Source organism: Sylvia atricapilla, chromosome 14 (assembly GCF_009819655.1).
Source record: "Sylvia atricapilla isolate bSylAtr1 chromosome 14, bSylAtr1.pri, whole genome shotgun sequence".
NCBI lineage: Eukaryota > Metazoa > Chordata > Aves > Passeriformes > Sylviidae > Sylvia > Sylvia atricapilla.
The window spans coordinates 2,078,628-2,096,299 of NC_089153.1; the positions used below are offsets into that span (position 1 = coordinate 2,078,628).

Genomic DNA, 17,672 nt, shown 5'->3' on the forward strand with positions numbered 1-17,672 from the left:
CCGGGACCGGGCAACAGTGACCAGACCCCTGCCAGTGATGGAGAGTAGCTACTGACCCCATCATGTCCTCAGTCATGATCCACAGCCATGTCACACTCCAGTCAAAGGCCTGGGCGACCAGAGGATGGGGATGCCACCAGAGCAGGCCTGGGGGACACAAGATTGGGGGTGCCCCAAGAGCATCCCCCTGGAGCCAGGCAGGGGCTGAACTACCCCCTGTCAGCAGCACCAGGATGGCCAGACCAAACCTGTGCCTCCCTTTCCCCACCAGAATAAACACCATTCATTCAGAAGAAACCATTTTATTATTTTTTTTTCCCAAAGAAAAAAAGCAATATAAATATTAGAGTATAAAACTTGCGTGTAACACATCGACATTGGTCTATATGGGTATAAGAAGGATATAAGCATATATATAATATATAAGTATAATTCAATATTAGACACATTGAAAGGGCAAACGTGTTTCATTTCACGTACACTCGGAGCACAGACCACATGGAAAGAAGGTACAGAGAAAATTGAAAATACTGATGTCCACAAGTTAGTTACCGCGATTAAAAATAACACGCCACTAAATACACAACACTCACTACGCTACCTCAGATTGCAGATTAAAAAGAAAATATAAAGACTACGATTCAGCTACAGCATTTCTAGAGGGGAGGGGGCAGGTGGCAGCTGCAGGGGACAGGGTGGGAACCGCTCCCAGTGCAGCCAGCGCCGGAGGTGGCTGGATCCAGATGAAACATGGAGGATGCTCCTGCTGCCCTGGGTTTGGGAAGGGGGCAGGGGTGGGGAGAGCCTGGCTGAAAGGGCTGGATCTGCTGGGTGAGTTACGTGTTAGTGATTAAAAAAGGAAAAAAACAACACACACCCCCCTGGGAAACTCGGCGTGGCCCCTTCCTGGCCACCCCACAGCTCCTCTCCTGGCCCTGGCTACACAAAGGCCCCATCTGCCTCCCCCGGGGGCTCAGAGCTGCTTTGCCGTGGGAAGCTGGCCTGGTGCTTTGGTGATGGGCACATGGAGAAACTCTAATCCTCACCCTTTAATTCTCCCCGCAGGGTACAACGCCCAAAGCCAGCGGGAGCATCACCTCCTCCGGGCTGGCCCTGCGTGGTCCCGTGTGACGTGTCCCCCAGTTTGCAGCACCACCCCCTGCTCTTGGGTCCCTTATCTGGATCTGGTCCCCAAACGCCACCGAAACAACCATCACATACTCAGTCACCAACTCTGCACCCAAGCCATGCACCAGCAGCTCCGTGGAGCCCACCCCTCGGGGCGGGAATCACCTTGTAGAACCGCCCGACCACCCCAAACAGCCTTTGGGGCCCCAACTAGAAGCAACAATGAGTTTCCCCAGCCCGCCTGAGCCGTCCCACCCCCTCCCACCCCTTCCCCAGGGCAGCCCCGGGGGCTGCCGGCGCGGTCACCCCGCGTGGGCATGCGAGGACTTGTGCGGGTCCGTGGAGCTACTGCGCTAGTGCAGGTGTGAGGTGAGGGACGTGCATGCAGACACCGTGTGCAGACAGTGAAGCGTCGTCCCCGTGTCCCCTGGGCGGGGACACGGCCAGGCCTGGCCGCGGGGGAGCGAGGCTCTCTTAGCCTTAATTCCATAAGAACATCGACTGTACATATAAATATTTACTGCAAAGAAGGTTTGAGATGTGTCTGCTCTTCGGAGACCCCTAGAACCGCCGGGGCAGCTGCCGCACACCTCGGCGTGCTCCTCTTGGAATTCCCTGCCTCTCACACAGCAGGAGGGCTTTTTCCTTATCATATTGCAGGCCATTAGTGGTTACACTTTAAAACAAAACAAAACAAATGTTTAGGATGCAGCTTTGCCATATTCCCTTTGACTCATGCAATATAAACACTTTTTTTTTTTTTTTTCTCAGATGACAGGTAAGCAGGAACTGAAGCACTCCCTACCAACTTCCAAACTCCAAAATCCATCGCTATCATTGACTGGGGGTGAATTTTACGAATGGAAAATTTAAGAGCAAAGAACTGTAGCATGGGCTCTAAGCTAAGGACTTCCATTTCCTTTCCAAAAAATAGTTGAAGGGCTATAAATTAAAAGATCCACATTAAAATTATTTACACTGGGCAAAGCCGAGGACAAGCCTTGTGCCTTTCTCGGACTACCTGGGAGTAAATCGGATCCAAAGACATGGCAAAAGACCTTCCGCCCTTGCATATTCGAATACCCGAGGGATTGTATAAAACGTTATTCACAGGGCACTTGTTTGCGTTCGGTTTAGATTCTGGATTGGTTTTCATCATGAGACCTGAGAGCAGCGAGCCCCTGCTCTCAGCCCTGATGATGACGGGATACATTCGCAGCATTTCCTACTTTTGCACCACAAAAAAATTCACATTCGTCCTCCGGCCTGGGCTGTGGTTTTGGGGGAGTGCTGGAGCCGGCTGCCCTGTAGCTCTAAGGTCTCCTTTCTCTTCTTCACTACTTCTTCTCCTTCTTCCCGGATTTCTTCTTGTTGCCTCCGGCGGGGGCGGCGTTCTTGGCGTCGCGCTTGCCGGCGGCGTTGGTGAGGGTGGCATTGCTGCCCGGGATGTAGACGTTCTGCCGGTAGTCGGGGACGTGCTGCAGGGTGAACTGGGGGCCGTAGCGAGCGCTCAGCCCCATCGTGCCATTGCCGCCGCCCAGGGTCGAGTTACCGTCAGCAGCTTCTGTGGGGAACGCCGGGGAAGGGGGGAAAGAGAAGGGCAGGATGTTAAAGCCAGCTCATCCCTCATCCCTCATCTCCTCATTCCAAGACCCTCATCCCAAGCCCCAGCAGCCCCACAGGGTGTCAAACCCAGGGCAGTGCTGGGCAGCCTGGCACAGAGCCACACCCACCCTCCCCGGAAAGTGCCCATTACAAACGTATTGTGCAGTCACACCATTAGTGATGCATTAAAGGAAATCCAATATTTATTTATTTTTCCGCCGCATTTAAAACCCTGCCCGCGGTATTTTTCTCCAGCCAGGTTTAGTCAGGGAGCAGGACACAGGAGACGAGAAAGAAAACCCCTCCCCTGCAATACCGCAAAATGGCTCTAGGAAGCCGAGCACGAAGGAAATCAATGCCAGAGCGTGTCTGATGGTCCAGATCTGCGAGCAGGGGGAGGGGAAAGCAAATTCATTCCTGTCGCTATGCAAAACTCCGGCACGGAGCGAGGAGTGGGGAGGGGCACAGCCCCCCGGGATGCCGGGGCTCTGCTGGATGCTGGAGAGCAGATGGAGAGAAATGAGCACGGGGGGATGGCAGGGCTCAAGCGATGCTGTTGCCATGAGCTGCTGCACGGTCTGCTCCAGTGCAGCTGCCTGTGCACAGCTCAGGGGGGATCCTTGCACAGAAATGGTTCGCTGAAACTCAGCCTTTGTGCGGGCTCCCACCTCGGCCTTTAACTGCCCCATGCTCATGGCTGGGGACACCCAGGCTGTCCTGGAGGATGGGGACACCCAGCAGGAGCACCCAAAGGACCTAAGGCAGAGCCCAGGGGTGCTGCTCTTTCATTTCACAGGCAGAGAGGTTGTGAGAACAAAGGAAAACAGTGAGCACAGGTGGTGGGCTGGGTCTCCTCACATTTCTCCTCCAGACCAGCTCTGTGGACGCCTCTGTGTTGCCTGAGCAGATGAAGGTGGCCAAGGCAGCCAGAAAGCTGGACAAAAAGCTGGACCACATCCCACCATCCCCCTGAAATATGGCTGTGTACACATTCCCTTCGCAGGGGTCGGAAGGATGAAGCAACTGCAGTTTGAAAAGTTGCAGCTGCTCTGTTGGAGCAGGCAGGGAGGAAAACACAGTGAGGCTGAAAACAGGCGTGATATTGTGCACTAGGGCAGGGGCTGTGGTGAACAAACAGAGCGACCCAGTGCAGGGAAATGCCTTTCAATTCCTGCTCTGGAAGCATTCACCACAGGAGAATTCCTCCAGAGTCCCCATGAAATGGTTCCAGCCCTAGCAGGGCTTGGAGCACCTTGTGCTGGGGAGATGTGTCTGTAATTAGCGATATTTATTGCTAATCCTCACTCGCCTGAGCAGCAGCTTATTTCATTAGCAACCAGCTCAAGCCCATACCCATCGAGGTGTTAGAAATGGTCCCCATGGGATGGGATGACTGGAGATGTGCAGGGACCATCTCACAGGAGGACTTCAGCCTCCAGCCAAGGGAGAATTGTTTTTCCTGGACTGTCCCAGTTGCAGTCAGCCCAGTGAGAGGCTGGGTGGAGACTTGGGCACCTTCTTTTCCCTGGGTATTGCTGCCCTGTGTTGCTCTGGGGCCATCCCAGGGCTCTGATCAGTGAAGGGCCGGAGGTGCCAGCACCACCCAAGTCCCTGTGAATTAATTTGCAGTCTCAGCACAGCTTCCACCAGGCAGGGAGAAAAAGGCACTGGTGCAGTTCCCAGCCTGCCAGTCAGTCCCGGGTAAGGGCGACCGGCTGTTTCTAGGTAACACTGACATTAAGGCTGAAAAGAAGAGAGAACAGGAACAATGGAAGGTTATAAATGGGCACCGAGGTGCTCTTGCCAAGCAAAGGACTTGAGCTCTTGTTGCTGGAAAGGTCACGCTCGGCCTGTACCGGCAGCCTGTCATTATCACAAACAGTCCTGAGGAGGAAAACAAGAATTTGGGCTCCAGCAAAAATAACCAGCGAGCGGCTCCATCGCCCCCGTGGGCAGAGAGGAGGCCGGGGGCAGCCCCAGAGCACGTGTGGCTGCAGCTGCTGCTGGGGCTTTCAGGGGACCCGATTTAGCGTGTCTGGCCCTGCCTGGGGGGACAAGGACCACCCCGGGCTGCCTTTGCATCTGCTCTCCCACCATCCCACGGCACCTCTCTAAATTCTCACTGGGAGCCAGAGTATTTTAAGGACAGGATGTCTGCCCTTCAGTGTCTGGTATCCTGGAGCATCTGTGCTCCTCGGGCTGGCCCAGCAGCTGCCTCTGCCCATTCAGAGCACTGGAAACACCGGGTTTTCATACTGACCCCAGTTGCAAGGCAGGAAGACCCAGAGGAAGGATGGCTGTGTTATAAATAACTATGTAGTTGTTGGCTTTTGCTATGATGCATTGGCTTTTTGCAAATTATTATTAATCACAACGATTTTGATATAGTACCGTTTGTAATCACTTTTAACTGCTTTTGATATAGTATTTGTCATCTTCTTTTGTGGCCAATGCCTGTGTAGCTTATATATTTTAGTGGTTTTTATACTATTCCCAGCTGCAAGACAGGAAGATCCAGAGGAAGGATAGCTGAGGAGGGAGACAGAACCCTACAGCAAGGCCACACCCCAGGGGGGAAAATCCTCGGATACTCTGACCTGTGGTGGTAATTTAACCATTGGGAAAGGGATTTAATCCTTAAAGGACTGGATGGTGCAGGCGTGGCCTGGCACAGCTGGCGCTGCCTCCTGCTGAAGCCAAGGAAAACCTCCGGCCCAGGGTAAGGATGCATCCACGGCATGCCCTGTGTCACTGTGTCCCACCTGTCACCTTTGAGCTCAAACAGAGCTCAGTGGGTGACACTGAAAGATCAGGATTACTTAAACCGCCAGGAAATCACACCCAGGGATGGGTAGCACAAAGCTTAATGAGCAATTAGCGCTGCCCCTAATCAAAGCCTGCTCTAATCAACACTATTGGCTGAAAGAGAGAGCAGAAACGGGGCACAGAGAACAGGGGTGGCACGAAAACGCCGTGCTAGAGGAAAGGACTCGTGCTGTGTCCCCATCCAGCACAGACAAGGATGGATAAGAGAAAGCCATTATCTGTAGGAGATTTTTGATTTCCATCAAGCCCCTGGGCGGGTGGAGCCGTGGGACAGGTTAGGGCTGTGCGGGACTCGGGGATTGGGGGAGATTTGCTGCAATAGGGCCCGGGGCTCCGTGAAAGTCCGTGCTTAACCTGGAAGGGACCCGCTTAGCTCTGATCCTGGGGATTGCTGGAGCAGCAGCCAGAAAAACAGCTTTATTTACCAGCAAGGAAACCGGATCTGGAGACACTGGGTGACGATAACCACATGCAGCCCCAAGGGCTGTTTTTCCATGACTGTTTTTCAGAGCAAAGACACATTTTCACATTGTTTCTTTCTCTTGACTGTAAACAACCCCCTCGCCCCAGACCTTCGCCCCCTCCCCGTCCGCGGCAGCTGTCTCCTGGTGTCTGCACAGCAGCGAGGTTCAGCTGCAGCAGCTTTCCAAGAAAGCAACACCAAAGCCATTCCTCCTCCCTCGGATTCCTTCCCTCCCAACAACTCAAAGGAAACATCCGAAGCATTTTGCACGGGGTTCTAGGGCTGTGCTTCTATTTTTAAATCGAGGGGGGAAAGACTTGGAGGTATTTATAAATAAAGGCTCTATGAAAACCAGGCTCTTTATCCATAGTGCTGCCCAGAGTGATAATTGTCCTTGTTTTATGCAAGGCCACGGAGACTGTGGGTGCGTGGGAACATCCCTCCCTGCCCAAGGCTTCTGCACTGCCATGAACCAGAACAAACCAACCCAAAATGACCCCAGACCACCCTCCTGCTAATACAACTGCAAGGAGGCAGCAGCAGCCAGCGGGAGAAACCTTGGTGAGTCCATGGCTCAGCAGAGGGACTGGGGGAGCTCCTCTGCACACGAGGTGTGTTGGGAATACTGTCAGGCAGTCACTGTTTCCCTGGTCCAGCCTCGACCCACACACAAACTTCCAGCCTTCCTTCCTTCCTCCTCACCTTCCAGCAAGTTTAATTTACTGTGACTTTCTGGAACCAAGTAGTTTATAAAACATCACCTCCAGACCGGCTCTTTCATGAAACACAACCACAGCACAGGCCAGATGTTGTTTCAGTGCAAAGCAAAGAGAGTTTGTGTGGAAGAGGTGTCCCTGGCCACAGGAACCAGGCATCTCCTCTGCTGGACCCTTCCTGGCCCCTCTCTCTGCAGGGACACCAGGGCTTTTCCACCAGCTTTGGGATCTGTGGAAGCAGAGCTTTTGCAGCCAGCCCAGCTAACCCAGATAAATCAGTCCCACAGCATCTTATCTATCAGCATGAACCCGAGAGCAGGAGTCAGGGTTTTCCCAGGAGTGATGGACACCAACCGTTGGCTGAAGCCAGGATCATGGCTTGGAGCATCTCTGTGTCAAACTGGTTGTTGGGCCAGGCTCCAGCTTCCTCTCCATTCTGGGAGCTATGGGAAAAGAAAACAAACAGCAAGTTACTCCAGTTCAGTCAGGAGGAGTGGGCTGGACCAGTGCATGCTTTAAATCCTTCTATTAAATAGCCCTCAGGAGCCAAGAGCCCTTCAGAGGTGTCCATCCCTCACCAGGCTCTTGAAGAATAACCACCAAAAGCACTTGGGGACTCAATGGTGAGTCCAGCAACAGTTTCCTAACTCCTGCTGCTTTCAAAGGCGACAGCCAAGCTTCCCATCTCCTCAAAATCCAACCAATATGGAATCACAGAATGGTTTGGGTCAGAGGAGAACCTGAAGATCATCTAATTCCAACCCTCTGCCATGGGATATAACGTAATCCATTGCCAAAATTACAATGTAACATCATAAAAACTGATATAAAAACTAAAGCCCCAGAGGTGCAAATGCACCCTTGTATGACCAGGCCCTTTTGCAGGCTGTGAGTGGATGCACCTTTCAAGCTCTTTCAGGTTATAACTCCATTCTGCAGCTTCATTCATGTGATGGAGGGTGAGAAAACCCCGTGATGTGGTGAGATTTGGGATCATCACAGAGCAGCTGCCTGGCACCACAGAACTTGCTCTGAAAAGAGTCCAAAGAGCCCTGGGGATGCTGGAGAGGAGTGCAGGGCGCATCTGGGCATCTGCCCTGGCTCCTCTTGGCTGCTGGGGGTGCTGAGCACCACAGATCCGCCTGGGAACTCTCGGGGGATGCTGAAAGACTTTGGCTGAGGAGGTTTTGTGGCCGAGGCCACAATCAGCACTCTGTGTGCAGGCTAACAAGCCCTGCTTTCATGTCTGCCAGGTGTCAGCTGTGCTCAGCCACCGCTCACTGCTCAGGGCTGTGCTCCCAGAGCCCCTCCAGAGCCTCCACACTTCCTAAACACCTCACAGCTTCCTGGGCTCCCCTCTGCTCTGTCCCTAAACAACCCCACCACTCAGACCACCGCTGTCTCCTCTCCCAGCCACTGCTCTGACTACTCACGGCCCTTTCCATCCACTGGAATGCCAGGATTTACCCTTTGGCTCCCCTGGGAGGAGGACTGCCCTGCTCTTGCAGCTGGGAGCCCTCCTCAGGTGAGGATGAGGGTTGGAAAGCCCTTCCCATGAATACACCTTGCCCCATTTCCCAGGAAAGTGTTCAAATCACCAGGACACAAGGCACAAATGTGGCCTCCTCCACCACAGCTGTCCCAGCCCTTACACTCAGGAGCTGCCAGACCCCAACACTCTGCTCAGACCCCAATACTCTGCTCAGACCCAAACACTCTGCTCAGACCCCAACACTCTGCTCAGACCCAAACACTCTGCTCAGACCCCAATATCCTGCTCAGACCCCAATGCCCTGCTCAGACCCCAATGCCCTGCTGAGGTCTCAACATGCTGTTCAGACACCAGATTCCTGCTCAGCCCCTGAATTCCTGCTCAGCCATGCTCAGGCATGGCCATCCCCAGCTCTGGGGTGTCCTCTGGCAGCTCTGTGCCTGAGCACTCAGCCCCCGGCACACGCCAGCGCAGGCAGGGCCGGTGCCAGCTCGGTGCCACGTGCTGGGCAGCAGATGGGCTCCTCACGCCCTGCTGGGCACCCCCCCTGCCTCAGTGCCCCCTCCACCTGCGCCCCCACACACAGAACGGGCTCAATGTGGACATTTTGGAATTGGGATGGACCCACAGGCGTGTTCCTGAAGGTTGTACCTGCCACAGTGACCTCGTTGCTGCATCAAAGCTCTCAAGGAGAGAAGCCTTGGATGTACATGAGCTTTTACCATCCCTGTGAAATCCTCCCCTGTGCACAGGGTGCCCAGAGCAGCTCTGGCTGCCCCTGGATCCCTGGCAGTGCCCAAGGCCAGGCTGGATGGGGCTTGGAGCAGCCTGGGACAGTGGGAGGTGTCCCTGCCATGGCAGGGGTGGAATGAAATGGTCTGTGAGGTCCTTTCCAACCCAAACCAATCTGGAATTCTGATTATATGTTCAAACTCCCTTTGAAACACAATATCTGACTGCAAGGATGCTGTGTGGACGCTCCCAGGTGCTCTGCAGAAAATCTGGTCTCAAGCAGCTTGTCCAGAGCTGTGCAGGACCTGAGCCAGGACCACAGGAGCATCCCTCCCCTTCTGTACCCCGTGCCTGATCCATCCCCAGCCGAGCGCTGTTCTCACACCAGTTAATCTTTAGAGGATGCAAATAACCACTAATGGAGCAGAGGCTGCCCCGGCACGACCCTGCCGGCAGCATCCTGAAATACCTGCTGTCTGCCGCATCCCGGGGCACCCTGGCCATTATTTATAGCCCTCCTGGCGCCGGGGGTGGCGGCACAGTTTCCAAAAGGACAGGAGTGAGTCGTGCTCGCCTCCCAAATTGATTCCCCCAATTGTGGTGGTTGTGCCGAGACTCCTCGGCCGCGGGTCCCCTGCCCCGCGCTCGGTGCCGTGCCAGGACAAGGTGGGGACAGCCCCGGGGCTGCAGTGACCTGTTAATGTCACAAACAGGGCTGGGAATAGAGCCCCGGGCTAGATCCAATAAAGGACTTAGGAACCTGAACTCCATCGCAAACCACAACCCATTCAGCCACCCGTTAACCCCAGCAGCTCCTGCCCCACCCCCAGCTGGAAGATGAGGTCCCCAGGGTTTTCAGGGCTTCGGGAAAGCTGCTCAGAAACATCCCTGAGCCTCCCAGCCGCTGATCCTGGCTCTGGGAGCTGCCCTAAGATGATGTTGGTACCCAGAGATGGGGGAGAGAAAGCACAAAAAAGTATTAAATACATTTTGGGGTTTTGTTGTTGTTGTTGTTGTTTTGGGTTTTTTGTTTTTAATACAGTATTCCAGTGGTTTGAACCCCGTTGTGAAAACAGAGGCCCAGGTTCAACTCCCTCTCTGCTGTGGCAGTGCCAGCATCACATTTTCCACCTCCCAAAAGACTCTCCTCTCCCACCCCTCCTTCAAGCAAGTCCTTCAGGTTTTCCTGTATTCCTCCTGTCAAAGCCTCTGTGTCCTATGACAGTGGGAATGCACAGAAGGAAAGACTCGCCCTGTGGTCAGGAGATTCACCTGCCCCAGGACTCGTGACCCCACCAAACTCCCCATCCGGGCCGTGCCAAGGCACAGACAGAGCTGCCACCGCTGGGCACCAGACCTGGCCAGGAAGGGGTTGGAAAGGGAGGGATGAAGGCTCTGGGTAGTCTCTGCTGCCTGGGAAGGGTCGGAGTGACACAGCCCAGCCCTCCCAGTGCCCGAGGGGAGTAACGGGGAACAGCTGTAACGGGAAACACGGATCTCGCTCGGGTGGTTTTGAGCTCTTGGTTTAGAGTTGTTGGTCCCAGTGTTATAGGTTAGTACAGTTTGGGGTCTTTTTGGTGAATGGGATGTCGTTCTGAAATTGGATGGGATAAATAAACAGCTTGTAGTGGGAGAAAGGTTTGGTTTAAATTTTTCTTTTTTTTTTTTTTTTTTTTTTTTTTTTTTTGGTCTTTTCTTATTTTTTTCCCCTCCTTAGTGTGTGCTATTAAAATCTATTTGTTTGCTTTTAAATTAAAGCCTGTTTTACCTTTTTCTCCAAAATCCTATCTCCCAGAGATAAAAGAGAGCAGATACAAAAACCAGTGCACTAAATTGGGCAGAACAGAAATTCGGCAAAGGTAAAACCACTGCACCCAGGGAAAGAGGACTGTGCATCACCAGTCAGCTCAGGCTGGGCAGCATTCCTCACCCTTTTCCTTCCTTGTGGTCTTAGTGAGGGATGAACACCCGGGAGGAGCCCCACCAGCCCCTCCATCTCCTCACTGTCTGGGAGACACCCAAAGCCTACATCCCCTTAATTCCCCATGAGATCATAAAATCAGACTGGCAGAGAGACATCAATCATAGAAACATACAACGGTTTGGGCTGGAGGGGTCCTTAAGGATCCTGCAGTGCTCCTGGGTCCCACACTTCAAGCAGAGGGAGCTCTCAGCCTCTCCCACCCTGCCTTGGGCTCCAGTGCTCAGATCATTTTGGTGGCTCTCATATGGCCCTGCTTTTGTTGCAGTGAGGAGCCCAAAATTTGTCACAGTGGTCCAGGTCTGGATCTGTGAGTGCCCCATGGGAATCGAGGGCAACTTCTCGTCCTGCTGGCTGCAACGTGACCAGTAAAACCAGTCAGTCTCCATCACAGCAAGGGTGCACTGGTGATTGATATTCAGCCTGACACCCCCCATGTCCTTTTTTTCACCCTTGCTGCACCCAGCGTTCCTGAATTTTGCACAAAGAGCCCCAAAGCTGTGTGCCTGCTCCTCCTGATGCCACGTAGAAAAGCTATTTTAGAAATGCCTTAGCATTGCAAAATGAAAAGGTATTGAACTCACTTCTCTAAGCAGGAAATTCAAGTGTCTCAATTACTCGCAGTGCAATCATCCAGAATTCAGAGGCACAGAAAAAAAAAAAAAAAAAAAAAAAAACCCAAGGGCTGTAATCTAAAAACATCCAAAAATAACTCCTCACGGTGGAGAATGCACACAGCTGATGGGCAGACCTGGCTGCCTTCCACGGCTATAGGATGGGGCTGTGAGTCACAGCTGTGAATCACTGACTCAACAATGAGCAGCTTCCCGGCCCTGCTGCCCCTGGCCGGGCTGGGCACACCCCAGCACCCCCCGTGCCACTGCTCCCCACTCATCCGCAGCTTTGGATGCTGCTGCAGGAAGCCTGCCCAGAATGGGAGGGCCGATTCCTATGGAAATACTCCAAGGACTCGCTGGTTTTATTACAAACGGTGTTGATTCAATGGGGTGTTTTTCTAAAAACCCATCCCCCATAGGATAGATTTTTTTTTTTTTTCTGTTCAGCTCTACTCCACACTTCAAAGCTCAGAAAAGAGCTGGCTTTCATTTTCGGGAGTGCTCCCAGCGTAGCGAGAACTGGAGAGAAGGAATCAAAGCCACGTTTGAGACAAACCCGGGGGTGCAGCATCTTCAGGGGCTCAGGGCGTGGTGGACACGGAGCACAGGCCAGGTGCTGTGTCAGGAGAGGCAGGTGCAGCCTGTGCACGGCCTTCAGTGAGCCTGGCCACATGGAAATCATGGAATAACCAGACAAAAGGCTTTCCTGGCAGCCCTGCCACAGTCCCACTGCATCCATCTGCATCCCAACACTGCCCCATTACTGAGAGCTTCCACAAGCACCCGCACCAGGAGGGCACTTGGCTGCTTTGCTCATCAGCTAATTTGCAGCACCCTTAGCCATCAGGTCCCTTTTTATCTTCCACTTCCAGCACAAAATTATTCCATTTCGAGCACAGAATTATTCATTTCCTTGCGGGGTTGCCATGGAGCTCATCACTATGGCAGCCAAAGGCCTCGCAAACATTTATTTGCACAATCGCCCGATGGATTCCTGAAAAATTGTTTTCCTTGCTCTGCAGCTGGAAACACGAGTCACAGCAGCGCCACAACAAACTGGGAAAGTTTATTCGTGCCAGAGCAGTGCAGTCAGAGCCCCAGGGGGTGGAGAGGGCACTCGGTGCCCCGAGGACGAGACCTCGGCACTCTGAGGTTCTGGCAGGGCTGTGGGCAGTGCTTGGGCTGGCGATTTTCCCGGGACACCCTCAGCATCCTCTCTTCTCTCTTATTTAGGGCTTTCTGGCTGCTATGGCAGTGCCCTCTCCCTGCCAGGACCTCTCCCAGTCCCTGGTCCCGGCTGCTCCCAGGCTTCCCCACCGCGGGCAAGGGGATGTGACTGGGATTCACTTCTCCTCCCGGTTTCTTCTCCTTTCATTCCCACTCACATGCCAGCCCCGGATGCTGCTCCTACTTTCTCTCCGGCAGCACCCAGGGAAGGGCAGCACGTCCCCTCCCCACCCAGGGACCAGGGGGATGTCCAAGCCCATTCCTCCAGCCCATTCCCGAGCACTCCCTGCCCCCTGCCCAAGCCCCCTGCCCTTCTCTTTCCTCCCTCGCAGCTTCCTCCCCATCCCCCCCGCTGCCTCCCACACACGGCTCCAGCCGGAGGCAGCAGCAGCAGTAAAATCTCAGCCTGAGCATTCCCAGGCTGGCAAAGTGACAAGTGAGAGGGAGCAGATCCTTCCCTGCCGGTGCTGAGCCTCCGCTGTGCTCGAGGCGTGTGGGGACACAGCCCCGTGCCTGGGGACACAGTTCCCGGCCTGGGGACACAGCCCCAATCCTGGGGACACTGTCCCTGGCCTGGGGACACTGTCCCGTGCCTGGGGACACTGTCCCGTGCCTGGGGACACAGCCCCGTGCCTGGGGACACTGTCCCGTGCCTGGGGACACAGCCCCGATCCTGGGGACACTGTCCCGTGCCTGGGGACACAGTCCCCTGCCTGGGGACACAGTTCCCGGCCTGGGGACACAGCCCCGATCCTGGGGACACAGCCCCGTGCCTGGGGACACAGCCCCGTGCCTGGGGACACAGCCCCGATCCTGGGGACACTGTCCCGTGCCTGGGGACACAGCCCCCTGCCTGGGGACACAGCCCCGATCCTGGGGACACAGCCCCGTGCCTGGGGACACAGCCCCGATCCTGGGGACACTGTCCCCTGCCTGGGGACACAGCCCCAATCCTGGGGACACTGTCCTGTGCCTGGGGACACTGTCCCGTGCCTGGGGACACAGCCCCGATCCTGGGGACACTGTCCCGTGCCTGGGGACACAGTTCCCGGCCTGGGGACACAGTTCCCGGTCTGGGGACACAGTTCCCGTGGCTGGGGACACAGTTCCCGGCCTGGGGACACAGTTCCCGTGCCTGGGGACACAGCCCAGGGCGAGCATCCCTCTGTCCTACTTCCCACGCCAGCATCCCGCAGCCCACCACCCTCTCCCGGCCTCCGAAAAAAAATGGGATCAGCTCCAGGATGGCCACAATTTCCCGTCCTCCCTTCCCTGACAGGGGATGCTGCCGGCCCTTCCCCCACGTTCCCTCCGCATTCCCGGCCACTTCTGTAATGCAATTACAAGGCCTGCAGGGAGCCTGGATGAAGCCCAGCGCTAAGATCATGACTTTGCAAAGACGCAATTGAAAATGTTAGCAAGGCAGTGTGAGTGGGGGGACGATTTCCAGCCTCCCCAAGCGCTGGAGAGCCTTCACTTCCAGCCTGTGGAGCTGCTGGGATGCTGCTGGGATGCTGCTTGGCTGGGTGAAGCCCATAACGTTCCTAAAAATGGGGCCAGGGCTGTGTCCCCTCTCCCTGGAACTCTTCTAAGCCTCCTGAAGGAGACAGAGCCCAGAGCAGTAATTATTTCCCCCGGGCCATCCTGCCACCACCCGTGTCCCAGACATGCCAGGAAGGATATTTTGAGCAATTCTTTGGAAAGGTTGTTGTGCCTGTTTTTCAGCCCCATCTCTGCAGCCGGCCGTGGCACGTGCTCAGCTGCGCAGGAAGCAGATGGAGAGAGAAAAATTAAACCAATACACATAGCACCTGTTAAATTACCTAAAATAGCTTTTCTATACATAAAACTGGTGATGAAACTCCTGACATTCTGGGGGCTCTCCACAATGAGAAACACATCCCATCACCTGGATATTTCCTTTCCTCTACAAAAGACTTTACAGCTTTTGTCTCATTTGGCAGGATCTGGAGGGTTCGGACCTCAAAGTCCATGACAAATGCAGATAAAAGGATTATTGACCCAGAGTGGTCCATAAGGGAAGGAAATACTCAGTTGAAAAGGGCAGGATGACGTGGAAAGAAGCCCAAATACTGAATCTGCTGAGATTTGGGCTGTTAATAGACAAAAGGGGGGACCCTGCCAGCAGGAGTGCTCACAGGTGGCAGAAGGACCAGCTCTGTGGTCTCCTGACTGTGGAAGGGGAGGTTGGGTGGGACAAGACACATCTCTACAAAAACCTCCAGCTTCCAATCCCAAGATCAGATCAGCTCTGCAGGAAGAGGGAGAGGAGTTATCCAGGGACAAGTCCTGCTCCCAGCATTAAAACAGCTCCTGCCTGCCCCAGCAACCCAAATCCACTCCAAAATTGCACCTAAAGGCTGCAGCCCGTGCTCAGAGCAAAGCCAAGCTCTGAGCAGCCTCACAGGTGTTTAAAAGCAGTGTTTTGTCTGCAGGATTCATAGGAAAGCCCAGTGAGTGAATCACAGAATTGCTAGGTTGGAAAAGTCCTCTGAGATCATCGGGTCCAACCATTAACCCAACACTGACAATTCCGGCACTAAGCCAAGCCCCAGGTGCCACATCTGCACGACTTTTAAATCCCTTCAGGCACAGAGACTCCACCACTGCCTTGGTTGTCTGTTACAACACCTGACCACCCTTTTCCCTAATATCCACCCTGAGCCTCCCCTGGCCCAGCCTGAGGCCGTTCCCTCTCCTCCTGTCCCTGTTCCCTGGGAGCAGAGCCCGACCCCCCGGCTGTCCCCTCCTGGCAGGGGCTTGTGCAGAGCCACAAGGTCCCTGAGGCTCCTTTTCTCCAGGCTGAGCCCCTTTCCCAGCTCCCTCAGCCTCTCCTGGGGCTCCAGCCCCTTCCCCAGCTCCGTTCCCTGCCCTGGACACGCTCCAGCTCCTCCAAGCTAAGAGGCTCTAAGTTGTCTTCAATCTTTGGTGTTTCACAACCCACAGGTCAAACCTGACAGATAAAAGAGTCTGGCCCTTCCTGGGCTTCTGTGGTTCCCTCCAAGGTGTTTGCTGAGCAAAAGCCACACAAGCAGGCTGGGGGCTGGTGTGGGCTTCATCACTGGACATGAACAACCACCCCCAAATACTCCCCAAAAAGGCAACATCTCTCTCAGGCTCCCCAGGACGTGGCAGAAGTTGGTGATTTGAGCTGTTCGGCCCCAGGGGCTTGGCAAGGGAAAACTCCTTCAGAGCAGAGCTCCTTCACTGGCACAACTCCTCCTGTACTCAGAGATTCACAGCCCACATTAAAGCACAGCAGCTCTCACCCTTAGGAGAACACTGTCACTTAGATTATGGCTGTTCCTTCAAAGCAGTGCCCTCAAATAGATTTCCAGAGGCTGCTGTGATTTTTCAGGCTGCAGGGCTCCACTCACACCTTCCCCGGGCCTTGGGGAAGCAGCTGAGAGCAGTTCCACACTCCACATGCTGCAGGAGTTGTGGAGGAATCTCTACATACTCAACACTGAACAGGCAAACGAATACAACCTGGTCAGAAGCAGCAAGAACTTTAGCCCAGAGACTGTTATGACGTTATAATTCACTTGCAGAATGTGTGGAACCACCCTTGGCAAAGCAAATACTACTACTGGCTTAACCCTGGGGTGCATTTGGGATGAAAACATGAGGACTGTAATTATTTCCTAAACTTCCCACAGTGGCACTTCCCTCTGCTGCTCCTCTTGCTCCTGTCAGTGAGAAGCTGCAGCCTGTCCCCAATGAGAAACACATCCCATCACCCTGCCGGCCATGTGCCCATTTCCACTTTTTCCATGAGTGAGCAGAAGGCAAATCCATCAGTGTTTATCTGCACAGCCCCATTGGTGCCCTGTGCGTGTGCTTTGTAGCACCTGCTCTTGGATCTGCTACAACACGACACAAACTCGCAGCGTAAATTCCTGGGCTGTTTACAACGCCCACAGACACCCCTGTGGCTCCTGGCTCTGCCATTATTTATTTTTAGGAAGGATGTGGGCAAAGCCTGCAGCTGTGGCCAGTTGTCCTTCTGCTGGGTATCCACCCCCGTGCTGTGTAAGCCCAGGAATGTCCGTGTTTTTCTCCCTGGTCCTCTGCTCTGGGATGTCCCCTCCAGACACACATGTGGGGTCAGTGTCCTGGTACCCTGTCATGCACCCCAAAAACACACCACAAGCCCCTCCTTGGCAACACCTGCATGCTTGGAGCCACAAGATCACCCCTGAGAGCTTAAGGGACTGTTCTTTACCCCTCTCCCCAGCCCCCAGCACACACACAGGCAGCCTGTTGATTGTCCTGCTAGCCCAACTCTTGAAGATCTTGCATGAAAACAAAACAAAGGATGATTAAAAAAAATCCTCTTTTTCTTCCTGGCTCTCTCTTGCTGCAGCACGTCCACTGTCAGCCCCAAGCCCCTCGTGCTGTGGGTGGGGGATGATGGCAGGGGCCAGGCAGGGCAGCTGGGATGCTGTTTGCTAAACAAGGGGAGCGAAGTGAACATCACCATTGGCTGTGCTCAGCCGGGGAGGGGCAGCCTGGCTAGCAACAGCTTTGGGAAGCATTAACAAAGGGGGATTTAGGATTGGAGAAAACGAATGGAAGAGGGGTGTGAAACGGCAACTCTGCATCTTCTCTACACGCTTTGCTCCTCCCTCCCCTGGAGTTGCCATGGATTCTCACACAGCTTCCCACCTCCTTGTGAGTCTCCTGCCGCTGTCTCTGGGGTGTTTCCTGCCTGGCATCTCCTCCCAGCCTGTCCACACAGCCCCAAATTGTCCTCAGTCCTGCCACGACCTGCCTCCCAGGTGAGCCTCTGTCTCACCCTCTCACTCCCACGTGTGAGCAACACAGAGCCCTCCCCACCCTCCAGGAAGGAAATCCTGACTCC

General features: G+C 54.4%; 1 protein-coding gene across 6 annotated transcripts in view; it reads right to left on the minus strand.

Moving 5' to 3' along the window:
• Positions 1-286: 286 nt before the first annotated feature.
• LOC136367357 (protocadherin gamma-C5-like) overlaps positions 287-17,672 on the minus strand; it is a 73,184-nt gene continuing 55,798 nt past the window's right edge. For 5 of the 6 annotated variants that reach the window (XM_066328895.1, XM_066328896.1, XM_066328898.1 and 2 more), the window contains exons 3-4: positions 7,093-7,181; positions 287-2,692 (exon numbers count right to left, since the gene is read on the minus strand). In XM_066328895.1, the coding sequence (XP_066184992.1) occupies positions 2,466-2,692; positions 7,093-7,181 (316 nt within the window). In that variant the 3' untranslated portion in view covers positions 287-2,465. The remainder of the gene's footprint in view (positions 2,693-7,092; positions 7,182-17,672) is intronic. The other variant, XM_066328894.1, reaches the window with a different exon arrangement.